The sequence below is a fragment of the Panthera pardus genome, unplaced genomic scaffold, assembly GCF_024362965.1.
Source record: "Panthera pardus isolate Hobbes unplaced genomic scaffold, ASM2436296v1 HiC_scaffold_7, whole genome shotgun sequence".
In the NCBI taxonomy this organism is placed as follows: Eukaryota; Metazoa; Chordata; class Mammalia; order Carnivora; family Felidae; genus Panthera; species Panthera pardus.
The window spans coordinates 11,673,479-11,688,789 of record NW_026527002.1 but is presented as its reverse complement, the minus strand read 5'-3'; the positions used below and the strand labels follow the sequence as shown (position 1 = coordinate 11,688,789).

Here is a 15,311-nt window from a genome sequence, read left to right as displayed (position 1 = left end):
GAATTGTTTAGGGATTATTTTTTATTGAGATATAATTGATACATAATACTGTGTAAGTTTAACCTGTACGATGTGCTAGTTTGATACATTTATATGACATAGTATGATTACCACCAAGGTGTTAGCCAACACCTCCGTAATCTTAATTACCATCCCATTTTGTAGTGAGAACACCTTTGTACATATTATGCTTTTCCTCTGCATACCGGGACTATAAGGTCCTCAGAGTTGGCAACAACCAAATTTAAGCCATCAGTAAGTTGCCACCCACCAGGTTTCAGACACAAGGAAAAACACTGATAAGATAAAAGTATGAAAATTTAGAATACTAGTTTTATTTGTTGCCACTGTAATTTTCTACTAAAATTAGTGAAGCCTTTCCCACACTCTGTAAGTTTAGAGAAACTATGGCCAAAAAAGTTTTCCCGTGTACTATTATTTTAAATGTAGAACACAAAGACGTTCGCTGCAAATAATGCTGCCTCGAGATATAAAATGAAATGAGATTAAAAAAACAACATTAGGATAACATGAATGTAAAGCCTTAGAGGTAAGTTTAAAAGTACTAATGTGATATCTACTAAAGAGTATTAGAAGTGTCTCAGGGCTTTCATGAAAATACACCTGAATAATATATGTATTATATGAACTTTTAATGCACATTAAGTCATTAAAAAAAAGAAAAATATTTTTTCTTAACTCTGCACACATTGTTACTTCTACTGTGAAGTATTTAAAATAATTTGGATAACATTTAACAGTGATCTACAGTGTTTTATTTCAATTATGAATCAGATGAACTTCCTTCAGATTATTCTTTAAAGTTTACCTTCCAACCAAAACTATTTCTAATAATAATAATGACAATGATGATGATGTCCAACAAATCGTATCATCTGTATTTTAAAACTGAAAGAATCACCTTAGGATTTTCAAAATTTTGCAATTTAAGACACCAATAACTTACATTTGGACAAACGTAGAAGATAAGCACTCTAACAGTTATCACACAAACTGCTATCCACAGTCTTCATCGTTAATGCAAAAAAGCTTTAGATAAACTTTTTACCTTTTATTTCCAATAAGCATAATGACCATGTTGGAATTGGAATGCTGGCGGGCATCTTCTAACCAGGTTGTTAAGTGGTTGAATGTATCTCTCCTAAAAATAAGAGAAAATTTGACTATTTTCCAAGTGTTCTCCCTAGTAGTGTGCAATGAACAGCACACATTCCATTAAAGGTAACTACTTTTAGCCATATCCACTTACGTAATGAGAAACAAATCTCAAGTACGGTTACCTGGAAACGAAATGTAACCCCACTTTAGAAAATCCCAATGTGTAAGTAATATTACCAAATTGATTAACTTAGGTGTTTATTTACATAAGAAAATAATTTAGTTGCAGATTTCTGTAGTAAATTTAAATTCAAGACACCTCAGTTTTAAGGTCAAAGGCAAAGCCATACTCTGATAACTGGCAAGTGTATTTACTTAGAGGAAGTCTCTGCACTGACCAAATGGATGGACACATCCCACGTTCTCACCTTGTAATATCATACACTAGCAAAGCGCCTGCCGCACCTCTGTAATATGACCGTGTGATGGAACGAAAGGACTCCTGCCCTGCCTGTGAGGAAAGAGAAGGTTGAGAGTTTTCTTTAATAAACTGTCCTCTACGTTTTCTTTTCATTCATATATAGAATATGGGCTGGTAGGGAATGAGCGTGCAAAGGGAAAGAAAGTATAACTTCACCAGTCTTAGGAAAAAGTCACAAAATACTACCACTACTGCTCGAGTCAACCAGACGCACATGCCCCCCCCACCCCCCCACCCCCCCACAGCCGCCCCCAACAAGACCTCTAAACCTTTTTTGGCAATCCCTGACAACCCAATTTACTGAATGGCTTCACAATACATGAATCATTATTAGAACACAGAATGGACTCCTAGCAACTAAGCTCTGAAGACAAATTTGAAAGGAAGCAAATAACCCAGAGCCTCACATTTGAATTCAATAACCCACTCCCTGGGGCAGCTGTTGACACTAGAATAAATAAAGTCCATTGTAAATAAATGATGAATGACATCTTTACGCCCACCATCTGCTGGTGTAAAGGTTGTTGGAAGGCCAAGGATGCAGATTTTATCAGTTATATCATAAACTGCAGTGAGCTTTCAACAGTCATCAGATGGAATTCTTTGAGCAATCATTTTATTATGAAAAACAGAAAATGGTTCTGAATTTAATTTATATAATTTTTTTCTCCACACTTAATCAATTTCCTCTGTATTTGATATATAATGCTTGTCAAAAAGCAACAGGATGTAAAAGTCTTCTTTTATCCACTTGTGAAAACAGACTTCAGAGATTATGCGAAATTAGCTAATTTCTCTCTTTTCCGGGTGGCACTAAGGCTGGTGAGGGATATACGGATTGCCTCAGGGTTTAAAAGTGAGACAGGTCTTATCAAAAATACTCACACAGTTTTAATCACTTTTCTACCTTTAAGAAAGGATACGTATGTAAAGTAAGTAAACACAAAGCCAGTTTTCACAATGTTTTATATTCAAAATCTACTAACCTGAAAAATATTCATGTTTGTATTCTGAGTTCTTACCTTCCAATCTAACTACTAAATCCTTCCAACCCTCAGAATTCACACAGCTCAAGTTCTGCCTTGTTCTAACACTCAACACCGTCATTCCTTGTCTTCTTGGCCCTCCCACTATACTCGTCCCCTCCGGTGCTCCCCCGGAGACGGTGCACCCAGCGTCTAGAACCGGGTCTGGCACACAGGCATGCAGAGAAAGCCTCTCAAATGAAAGAATGAATCCTAATGTCTTAATCAAGTACACAAAATGGTCATTACTCCATTCCACCTAAATAAGAGGACACTGGTAAATCCTAACATGCTAACATTCAGTAAAAATAACTTTCCCTATGTGAAAACTAAAAATGAGACCCTCCCTTGGTAACTTGCAAACAATTCTGGCACTTTTAGAATGATGTCTTATGCTAAACTGAATACGGAGAACATAAAAGAACTGTACAAATAGCCAACTCAGTTCATATAGTTTGAGGTTAAAACATTAGATGATACTAGCTGGAAGCATGAAATTCATTAAAATTGTTTTCATGTAATTTATTGAGATGTATCTTTCCAAAGAAGTCCTTTCAAATCCAAGTTCAAAATGTAAGCACTGTGGGAATTTTTTTCAACTGCTTATTAGGGTGGGAAAACTAAGGACTACATTTTTAAGAGAGTCATTCACTATGAATTATATATACCAACACAGGAGTCTTGGTAAATAATACAAAAAAAAAAGATTTTTAGTAAAAGGGAAAACAGATTTTTAAAAAGAAGAAAAACAAATCTATACACCGTTTCCATTCTTCCCGTATTGTTTTACCAAAAACAAATGTTCCAGTATGGAATTTTGTACACGATGCATCATTTTACACTGAATCCATTCGATCTGGTTTTGCCTACCATTACAAATTAAACAGAAACTCGAGCAAATAAAAAGCCAAACATCCCCAGTGAGGACTATGAACATAACTATACATCTTAAAATCTAGATTACTTTATAATAAGCAAAGATCAGTATCAGAATAGTTCTGAATTCTTGAGACCTGACTGGTAAGAAAGACATCCTACACACTGGTCTAGTGTGTTAATGGCATTGATGGCCTTGAAATAAATCTTGCCCAGTAAAGTTTTTTTTTACTATGGCGTCCTTAACTATTCACAAAATGTTTTAACATTTAACAACTACCTGCATAAAGCTAGCCCAATGGTTAATTACCTTGAACATATTAAGGCAAAGTAATCTAGTTTTTAAAAAATACATTAAGAGGGGCACCTGGGTGGCTCAGCTGGGTAAGCATCTGACTCTTGATTTTGGCTCGGGTCATGATGTCATGGTTCGTGGGTTTGAGCCCCATATCGGGTCCTGCACCGACAGCGTGGAGCCTGCTTGGGATTTTCTCACTCCCTCTCTCTCTGCCCCTCCCCTGCTCACGTGTTCTCTCTCTCTCTCAGTAAATAAGTTAACATTAAAAAAATAAAAATAAATAATTAATATAACCTGACCAAATGATGATCAACCTATAATGTTTCACACAAAAATGAATGTCAACTTAGGAAATATAGATGTTATTTTGATCCTCTTCAATATAAGATGTTGGCCTCAAGAAATTTTAGAAGCTTGAAACTGAATAGCATTTAGCATTATTTGTAGAGGGACTCCTAATAGTAGCTGAAGGTTTTAAAAAAACAAAAAGCATTTAATGAAACTGGAAATTGGACGATTGGCTAAGTGAACAGCACCAAAAAAACCTGGTTAGAGCGGCCATAAGTTTATCAGCTCCCAATATAGCTGTTTGAGTTCTGTAAAAAATCAGCAAGATGCCCAGATATGCAAAAAAGAACCGAGCAAGCCAGCCTTGCCAGATAATGGGAGGTGCTCATTTTCGGTGATGCTTAGTACGAAACAGTCATAGGGCGTCTGTGAAAAAGAATCTTTACAGACCTTTGTTTTCCATGTGAGGATTGCTAAATCAAATAAACTTGATTCTTTAGCCCATTCATTCATTCACGTGTTAATTTTAAGTGCAGTCTCCCCGCAGTGTGGGGCGCAAACTCATGACCCCAAGATCAAGAGTTGCATGTTCTACCAACTGAACCAGCCAGGTGCCCACAGCCCATACCTTTAAAACTGACTTCGGTTGGCAGATAAATATCCCCCAAATTGGCTTCTCCATGTGCCTGTCTGTCGCTAACAATTTTTGTGGTAACCAGGCCGGGAACTTAACTCCTCCTCCTCTCTTGTTACCTCTAGAACATACAACTTTACACACATTAAGCTACCGCTCAAAAATTCCTAACCGCCCTGAATTTAAGTCTTGATCTCTTGGGAATCTGATCTGTCTCTCTAGAACTGTATCTTCTTATTCGATAAAAGTCTTGTTCATACAGCCAACTTTTCTTCCTACTGATACTCTGCCTATCTCCTGAACATTCCTGCCTTTGTGCCTGTGTAACTCTGCCTGAAGAACTGCTTTCCTCCACCTCCCCAATTTCCATTTCCTCTGAGGACCCGTTCAAGCCCCCTGATTCTCTCACAAAGCTAGGAAGCTAGTCTACCACAGCCCGTAGTTATCTAGTTCTCCTCACACACCCAAGAGCACGTCCGTGTGATCATTTGGTTCTAGTATTATTGATTATATAAAAGGTACACACTGTTCAAATGCTGGTCTTGTTTCCTCTTTAGTTCTCCTTGAGGGATAGCCTAACTCAGAACACTGAAGTATATATGGCAGGCTCTCAAATTATGTTATCTTGATTGATCCCAAAGGGCTGATAAAGTCAGAAAAATAAGATTTGTGACAATCAGTATTATAGTAATACCTCTGTTCCCTGTTAGTCATTTGTCTAACAATCCCAGCTATATAGAACCCAGCCAAGCACCAAAAAAGAAGAAAAAAAGGATTTCTAAGTAACCAAGTTAAGTTGTCCAGGCCCAGGAATGAAATCTCAGGTACTTGGCTAACAGACTCAACCTAAAAATCTAGACCTGTGATCAAGGAACTGCTCTCATTAAGGAAAAAGATTTTGAAATCTACATGCATGACCAGACTTCTGTTTTGGATGACAGTAATATTAGGAAAAATCAAAGTGATTTTTAGGCTGCCTCAGTCGCCACAGCAAGGACACAGAAAAAGTCAACCTGCACTATTTAAAGCTTTTTAAGGGAGTTTCCTACAGAAACCAAAGTAGATCATCTTGAGAAGAGAAACATGGTTGTGAATATCTATGTTACATTCTTTTAAAAAATTAAGAATATTTACTTAAAAAAAGAGAGAGGATTTCAGACTCTTTTAACACCGCCACTTAAGAGAAACTGGAGACCGCAGATGGGAGGTAAATAGGAGAGGAGAATGAACGTCTAAGGTATCTTCCTGTCCCTGTAGTTGTTCAAGAGAAGGTTGATGACAACTGCTGAAGGGGGCAAAAGCCTCCCCACTCCCGGGGTGGGTGGGATGGGAGCAGAGAGGAGGGGCAGAGGCAGGACTGTGTCCCAGTGCTTGGTTCCAGGCCCTTTGCCTGGTCCCAATGAATTCTGGTCATCCATCCTTACCGCCGCACCGAGCTATAAAAAACACCCATTGTTTTTGGTAAGAAGTTGAGTTATAAATGGACACATTTTTACAAAGGACCAAAAAATGCCTGTGAGGTGCTAAAAAGGTACTTTTTAGCATGTAGGCACATGACTTCGCACATTTACCAATAATACTAGTTCCAATGTATTGTTTGATGTACACAATATCTGTAAACTTAAAGTATTTTGAGGGACGCCGAGAAGAAACCTAGACTTAAAACATTTACGCTACAAATTTGGGGGGAGAGAATTAAATTTTTTTGGATATACCGGAAAAGGTAAATGAATAAAGAAGATGTGGGATACATATACAATGGAATACTACTTAGTGATCAAAAAGAATGAAATCTTGCCATCTGCAAGATTTAGATTCCATCCAACATGGACAGAACTAGAGTGTATTATGCTAAGTGAAATAAGTCAGAGAAAAACAGATACCATGTAATTGCACTCACATGTGGAATTTAAAAAACAAAACAGATGACCATACGAGAAGGGAAGGAAAAATAAGATAAAAACAGAGGAGGAGGCAAACCATAAGAGACTCTTAAATACAAAGAACAAACTGAGGGTTGCTGGAGGGGAGGTGGGGAGGGAGATGGGTTAAACGGGTGATGGGCATTGAGGGCACTTGTTGGGATGAGCACTGGGGGTTATATGGAAGTGATGAATCATTAAATTTTACTCCTGAACCAATACTACACTGCAGGTTAATTAACTTGAATTTAAGATAAATAAATTTAATTAAAAAAAACACTACTTTGATACATTTTCCACCTATCAGACTGCAAAAAAGGACACCCAATATTCTGGCGGCTCACTGTTGACAAGGCTGTGGGAAAACAGCACTTGCGTTGTCAGTGGACGCGCAAAGTGGAAGAATCATGGGTTAATCTCCAGCGAGACCGCCTATGCATTTATTTTGTGCCTAAACAATCCCAATTATAGGAACCTACCCCAAAGACATACTGGGTGAAATGCAAGTTAGAGGAAACAAAACAACTTCAGAAGGTCAATGGGGCTGGGGTGGGGACTGTTTTAGATTAAAAGAGTCACGATAATCAAATGCAAGGGAGATCTTGATTGAACCATGGAATTTTTTTAAGTGAAAGTACATTTTTTTTTTAAATGTTTATTCATGTTTGAGAGACAGAGAGAGACAGAGCATGAGCGAGGAAGGGGCAGAGAGAGAGGGAGACGCAGAATCCAAAGCAGACTCCAGGCTCCGAGCTGTCAGCACGGAGCCCGACGCGGGGCTCGAACTCACGAACTGCGAGATCATGACCTGAGCCGAAGTCGGGTGCTGAACCGACTGAGCCACCCAGGCGCCCCTAAGTGAAAGTACATTTTGAGAACAACAGGAAATTTGAACACTGGGAATAGGACACTTGTATAGAAGGCAATTTTAGTGTCTTCGTTAAATATCTGTGACGGGATAATGGTATCGCGTTTAGGGGGGAGCACATCCTTAGAGGATGTGTGCCGAGGTATGAAGGACGACGTCTGCAACTCTGAAATAGTTCAGAAGAGAACACGGTAAAAGGGACAAGGATGGAGGCTAGACTGCTATGAATGCATACAGTTTCACGTTTTGCACTGTGGAAACTTCTGACGTTTCGTAATATAAAAAAATAAGAAATGAGAAATCCCTAAAACTTGAAAACAAACAAACAAATGAACCTAACTATATCAAGTTGGTGGCACAACTGACTCAGATGAGAATTGTTCCAGGTTAGGTTAAAACAGTACTTTCATTTGATGCCTCCAGGGGTACATGTATGATAAGGGAAAAAGATGCAATAAAATCTTAAACTACGAAAAGAAAAGAAAAGAAAAGAAAAGAAAAGAAAAGAAAAGAAAAAGAAAGAGAAAGAAAGAAAGAAAGGAAGGAAAATGTGACAAAAAGCATAAAGAAGAGTAAGAACACAAAACAAAGTGGGTAAAAGCTGGATGAGGGCGTGAGAGCGAGAGTGGACTTCTTAACGTCCTCCTTCCATCAGTCACGGACTAAGAACTGGGTACAATTTGTTTTCTTCTTTGATTTACCCTGACAGAGACTAAGAATATCACACAGTCGACTTCTGATAAAAGAAAAAAAAAATTTGCACAGGGTCCAAGGAAAGTGCTTTAAGGGAGGGACTGTTACACTGTTACCACTGCTTCCAGCAAGCCCTCCAGGGACTATCTGCTGGCAGCTATACTTACTATTTTCAAAAAGGCAAAAAAAAAAAAAAAAAAAAAAAAAGCGAAGACGGTGGATGTGGAAATTCTGGGAGAAAACTTATTTTGTGTGAATGGAAATGGATATACAGTGGATGACAAACATCCTAAGATACTGAGTCACTGGGGAAAAAAAAAAATCACTTCTTTAAGGCTGATGAAACAAATAATAACATTTGGCATATTTTCCCCTGAAGGCTCTAGGATGGTTTTGTAAATGTTCTGAGCCAGGAATAGACACGATCCTTGCTACTAAAAATGTAGTTTCCTATCCAAATGTATAAGCACGCTGCAAAACATTAACGATAAGGAAACCATGTTCCATTCAGATATAAAACTAAGCGTGGAAAGAACCATAATGTGTGTAACAGAGCATCTATTAAAACAGTTTTGGAAGTTAGGTACGAAAGTAAGATGAAAACCTCTAAGGCAGAGATTCAAGAGGCAACTTTCAAAAGTAGTAAGTTAACAAGAACTACCTTATGACCAAGCAATTGTACTACTAGGTATTTATCCAAAGGATACAAAAATGCTGTTTCGAAGGGGCATGTGCTCCCCAATGTTTATAGCAGCACTATCGACAATAGCCAAAGCATGGAAAGAGCCCCAATGTCCATCGATGAATGGGTAAAGAAGATGTGTTTATGGGTAAAGAAGATGTGGTGTGTACACACACACACACACACACACACACACACAATGGAATGTTATTCACTGATCAAAAAGAATGAAATCTTGCCATTTGCAAAAATGTGGATGGAACTAGAGTGTATTATGCTAAGCGAAAAAGTCAGAGAAAGACAAGCATCATATGACTTCACTCCTATGTGGAATTTAAGAAACAAAACATGAACATGAGGGAAGGGAAGCAAAAATAATACAAAAATAGAGGAGACAAACCATAAATACTCTTAAATACAGTGAACAAACTGAAGGTTGCTGGCAGGGTGTTGGGTGGGGGGATGGGGTAAATAGGTAATGGGCATTAAGGAGGGCACTTGTAGGGATGAGCATTGGGTGTTACGTAAGTGATGAATCATTAAATTCTGTTCCTGAAATCATTATTACACTATATGTTAACTAACTTGGATTTAAATATATACATAAAAAAAGTAGTAAGTTTTGTGAACACTCTTTAAAATCTGAGACAGGCTACTGGTGTCTAGCACCTGCCATGCGGGAGCCCTGGAATTCTTTTCTGGGAGTCATGATGTCTTCAATGGTACCAGTCTCTCCGTTTTAGATAGAGGAAAGAAGACTATCTCTCTGCCTTTCTAGAGGAAGTATGAACAAGGTGTTGTTGTTTTTCTAATTCTCTTTCATGCTGTCCAAAATAAGCAATTATGACAGCAATTATTAACTAACCACAAGAACCTGGAGCTCAATACATAACACAACAGATTTCTTCTGACAGATCACTGAAATGTAAAATAATCAACTCATAAGCAAGGGGGGAAAAGACAGGACTAGTTAACCTACAACAGAAACAACTGGGGAATGAATGACTTGTTCAAGGTTCAAAAACTGGAGGGCAGGGAATTATTTAAGAGAATACCTCAAGGACAGAAGGACAACCGGATAAATGAGAATAAACCACAACAAGGTGCTTTGTGTCTATGTCACATAATTTTCACTATGAAATTAACCTTCCCTATGGAGCTATGTACTTTAGTAATAACGTCTCTTGAATGCATCCAATGATCCTACAGACTGTTTAGAATGAGATTCTTTACTTACTCATTCAATAAAATTTACCAAACATCAGCCAGTACACTATGAATGCAAGATACAAAGTTGAGTAGGATACAGAGGGTCCTTTCCCTCATGATTATTATGAGGCTGGTGAACAAACAACTACGATAACAACAGGAGCAGAAATATACATAAATTATGGGGAGAATCAGCTATCTCATGGGTGTCACAGAGGCTCCAGAATTCACATCTGAGCTGGTCTTAAATGGAAAACGGGGGGAACGTACTTCAAGCACAGCAAGTATTCATGCAAAGTGCAAGGTATGAAAGGCATATTTATTACAGAAGAGCAAGTAGTTTGGTTCACACAACCCTACACGGCAGGATGTGTCCTGCACGAGTTTATTAGCTAAGAAAGCAAGCTAGCTTACATAAAACCACCCACTTCTGAAAAAGAAGAATAAACTCTTTTAACACAGGAGAGAATACTTCCTTTCGGCTGGAGAGCATTAATTTTAAATCTCTAGGAGGGAAGGGCCTTTGCATATTTCATTTTTCTCTTTCCCAAGCAGTTCTGAAATCATGTCACCCAAGAGAATATAAATCAAAAAAGTTATGAGACACTACAGGCTCGGGGTGGGGGAGGGGAATGCTAAGAAACAGTAAAAGCATAAATCTTCACTTAAAAAGAAGAGATAAGAAACCACAAGAACCTGGAGTTCAATATATAACTCTGGAACAGAGCAAGATAGAGATTTAGGGGTTTCCATCTCAGGGATTTACTATGTGATGCGTAGGAAGTATCAGGAAACCTAGGTGTCACAACAGCCTGCAGCAACTGGCTGGGTCTTCTTGTGAGATATTCTCCCATCTGTGAGACCGAGTATCCTCCAAGGTTCCTTTCTTCAATAACTATTATAGTGACAGCTAAGAAACTAAGACTGAGCGACAAGAGAAAAAACGGACAGGGGAATATGATGATAAAATTCCCCATCTTTTAAATTTCATTTACTAGTTTAGAGAATTTGCTTTGTCATAACAGGTGACCTTTTGGGTTTTCTCAATTAGGGTTCTGTAAAGAATGAAGTACTAATTGCCCTACGGCAGTGGATCCCAGGACTCCCGGGAGTCCCTAACCCTTTAAGGGTCCATGAGGTTCTCCATTTCCCAACTACTTATTTGTGTGAGGTTGCATTTTCTTTTCTTTTTTTTGTCTATTTATTTCTGAGAGAGAGCGCATGCTGGGGGAGGGGGTTGGGGGGGGGGGGCGGGGACAGAGCATCCTAGTCAGGCTCTGCACTGACCGCTCTACGTGGAGTTCTAGCTCATGGACCATGACATCATACCTGAGCCGAAGTTGGACGCTTAACCGACTAACCCACCCAGGCACCCCGAGGTTATATTTTCTTCATATACTCCAACTAAACAATGCACATTAGACCTTATGCAGAAGCAGGTATGAGAATTCAAGCTGTTTTCTATTAAGCAGACAGTGAAGAGGTTTTTCAAAACGTAACAAAATGACACTCTTCTCACTAGAAAAAGAAAGTTTTTGTTTTGGAAAACCAGTCAATTCTCATAAAAATTGCTTTGTTGATCCTAACACATAAGAAGTTTATTATACTTATCTTCAAGTGAATTACTAATTGGGTATTTATAAGTTTCTCAGTTTTGTAATGTAAATATTGATAGCTATAAGGCACATAAGCAAAGGCTCTTTGGGGTCCTCATTAATTTTTAAAAGTATAAAGAAAGGGATTCTGAGACCAAAAAGTTTGAGAACCGTTACCTTAAGGTATCCATTGTATGTAACAAAGTAACTTCTCTATTATACACTTAAGTCGGGAGGAAAGAGAAAACAGTATCCTGTTGTGCGGTTTAGATCACAAACTGGTACTAAAAACTCTATGGCACAGCATGGAACAGACACTCGGTGAACATAAATGGGAGGGAGAATTAGGGCTGGGAGCAAGGCTGCTTCAAGTGGTTGGGACTAAATCAAACTTCTGTTTTTTATGTTTTAAACCAAACTTTTAAAATTAATAAGCGGTCAGATCAAGTGACTCTATCGTGTTTACATTCATATTTTATTTCGTAGGTGTACTTTAGATATGCTGCTTTATTTCCTTAAAAACAGTTTCTGGAGCATTTCCATTTAGACCACACGGCATGAGCATGTGTTCAGACACGTTCACCTACACCCAAGGCCTGTGATACACCTGTTGAAAACACTGCATAAGAAAACCTAATCTTTTCTGGCACCACATTTCATCTCATGGCTATGTGGATGCTGGTGCCTAACAAATCATAATAGGCATAAAACGACATTAAAACAAAACAAAACAGACACTGTACTTTCATAGGACAACTTTACTGAGGGCATACAATGTATTTGCTATACTTACCGTATCCCATATCTGAAGTTTTATCTGTTTTCCATCAATAGTTATCATTCGAGCACCAAACTCTACACCTGAACAGACAAAAAAATGATTTGTTACACAAACTAGTGGGACTATATTTCACATTTAAGGATTTTTTAAAAAAAGGATGTTTATTTCCAGGACATACTATCCCAGATGATACATAGATGAACTTTACCAAATATGGCCCCTACCCTGAGAAAACAAATAAACTAAGGCAGAGGTGCTAAAAGGCGTAAGTTAAAGACACAATTAAAATACTAAGATATTCAAGTCTAGTAGAGTTAGAAAACAAACTGTCGTCCTCATGTTTTCATAGGTTCCATAATATAAAAAAACTAGAAATGAGATTCAAGAACCGTAATTATTAGTAACAATATTAAAATTCCTTGAAAACTATTAATATGGTATAAAAATCATTAAAGGGATAGAGGCCCTTCAACATCATAGCTTTGGTTCCCAGCATGGGTTATCAACTAGTAAAGAACTCTCCTAATCCCACTACAGATAATCACTGTTTAAACACACTTCGAGATGTTGCTCTAAGTGAAGATACACACAGAAGTGTATGTACACTCTATACAGATGGGGGCACATAAATGCCGCTCTGCAATTTGCTTCTCAGACAATAACAAACATTACTCCGTATCACAAATCTCATTACAGATCAATCAGTCAATAAACTATGCCATTACTTTTGGTGACTGCGTGTGTGTGTGTGTGTGTGTGTGTGTGTGTGTGTGTGTACACACACTTTACTAAGTTGGTAAGCTGGTTACAAATACAGGTCATTGCCGAATTTTCACTAAGTAGCTAAAACTGAAATGAACTTTCTACATACATCTTTCAACTAAGGATTATGACTAAAGGCAGATCATATGAAATAGAATTGCAGGTCAAAGGGAGTACAACCTTTTTTTTTTTAAACATTTTTTTTAACGTTTATTTTTGAGAGACAGAGACAGAGCATGGGCAGGGGAGGGGCAGAGAGAGAGGGAGACACAGAATCTGAAGCAGGCTCCAGGCTCCGAGCTCCGAGCTGTCAGCACAGAACCCGATGTGGGGCTCGAACTCACGAACCATGAACTCTCAACCTGAGCTGAAGTCGGCCGCTTAACCGACCGTGCCACTCAGGTGATCCTAGGAGTACAAACTTTCTTAACACAAGTTAACTACTCTGGCTTTTCTCCTTCATTTATCTTTTTTTTTTTCCTCCTCCCCCCTTATCATCTTTTTTTGAAAGTACTCAGTCTGGGTGGCTCAGTTGGTTAAGCAGCCAACTCTTGATTTCGGCTAATGTCATGAATTCACGGTTTGTGGGATCAAGCCCCACGCTGTCAGTGCTTGGGATCCTCTCTCTCCCTCTCTCTCTGCCCCTCCGCCACTCACATTCTCTCTCACTCAAAATAAATTAAAAAAAAATTTTTTTTAAACATAGGAGGAAAAAAAAGGGATAATTTCAGAGCAGCAAACAGCTGTGAAGGAGACTCTGAAAGAAGTCTATCACTTCTATTACACTGAGTCGTTACTGCTTGGAGTGCGCTCCATCAGTATTTAGATCAGAGTCAGGGTGAAGGGAAGACACACATGGTCCTCAGAAACCAGATGTCAACTTGGCAGAAGAACAGCTTCTAGTTGCCCAGGGGAGGGCATAATGCCCAGTGTCAGAATTCCATTTCAGCAGCTCCTGTAACTCCCCCGACCATGACCAGGAAGATGGGACAGACGACAGGTAATTTGTTCTTTCGTGATTCGTAACTCGGTGAAGTTTTTACTCTACATCTTAACAATGATTCCATCCTGGGGGCAGAGTCAATACCAGGCAATTAATGGTACATTTCTCAGACTCAGAAATAAAGAAGAGTTAGAGAGACTCAGGAGTCATGATGCACTAGAATGAAAAATGCAAAACTGCAAAATTCTGCCACACAACCATTTTTTATACCTGCCAATCTACATATTAATTACCAGTATATACATATATAAATCTAAAAATATTCACACGTACTCTGTGCCACAGGGTGGGAGACACACAAAACAACCGCCCACCAGCTTACCATTAACATGAAAATGGGAGTAGCTGAAGGGAGAAACCAGCGGCTAAATATTATACAAGTGCTCTTTGAAGTATCCGGTATTTAAAAGGAATGTACTAATGTACAATATTCTATGTAGCTAGATATTTAACAAAGTGGAAGCTTTTTCATGAATCTATTGTTTCGTTTCTAGCCACAAACTAGAGAGAGAATGCCTACTTTTCCTTCCATCATCACAGATGGGCTTTTCACCTCAATCGAAAAATGCTGCATCACTCACTGGGATTAAAGATTTCTTCAATCTAATGCATAATGTCAAACTGGACAAAAAACAACTACAAACTAGAAACAGACCCTTGACTCGTGTTGGATGGGCAAGGCCCAGGGACTGACATCTTGGGCAGAGGGACACAGATCTGAAGAATGACTGGCATCCACTGTGTCCTGGCAGATGAGAGGCTAAGGACACCTGTGCTGCGGGACTGCTGCTATGGTTCCCGCTTCCTGACTCCGAAGATGCTTCATTCCTGCCCATTCCCAAGTGTGAGTCTTTACTCTCCTGAGGGTTCCACGTAAAATTCCAGGAATTCTAACATATCCCCTTTTGCTTTACCTGGCCACACTTGGGTTTTGGTACATTTATCTCTTTAGTCAAAGTAAGCAAAGAAGGGTTGTTGAAGCTTGAAGTCTTTTAAACAAAGATTTTGCCTGTAAAAATATATCCAATTTTATTATTTATTTATTTATTTATTTATTAAGTTTTATTTATTTTTG

At 38.6% G+C, this 15,311-nt stretch overlaps 1 protein-coding gene across 1 annotated transcript in view; it reads right to left on the bottom strand.

Moving 5' to 3' along the window:
* Nucleotides 1-15,311, bottom strand: part of RAB2A (RAB2A, member RAS oncogene family) — an 85,316-nt gene that overhangs the window by 31,149 nt on the left and 38,856 nt on the right. The window contains exons 3-5 of the mRNA XM_019421268.2: nucleotides 12,484-12,551; nucleotides 1,548-1,630; nucleotides 1,070-1,162 (exon numbers count right to left, since the gene is read on the bottom strand). Coding sequence (XP_019276813.1) covers nucleotides 1,070-1,162; nucleotides 1,548-1,630; nucleotides 12,484-12,551 — 244 coding nt within the window. The remainder of the gene's footprint in view (nucleotides 1-1,069; nucleotides 1,163-1,547; nucleotides 1,631-12,483; nucleotides 12,552-15,311) is intronic.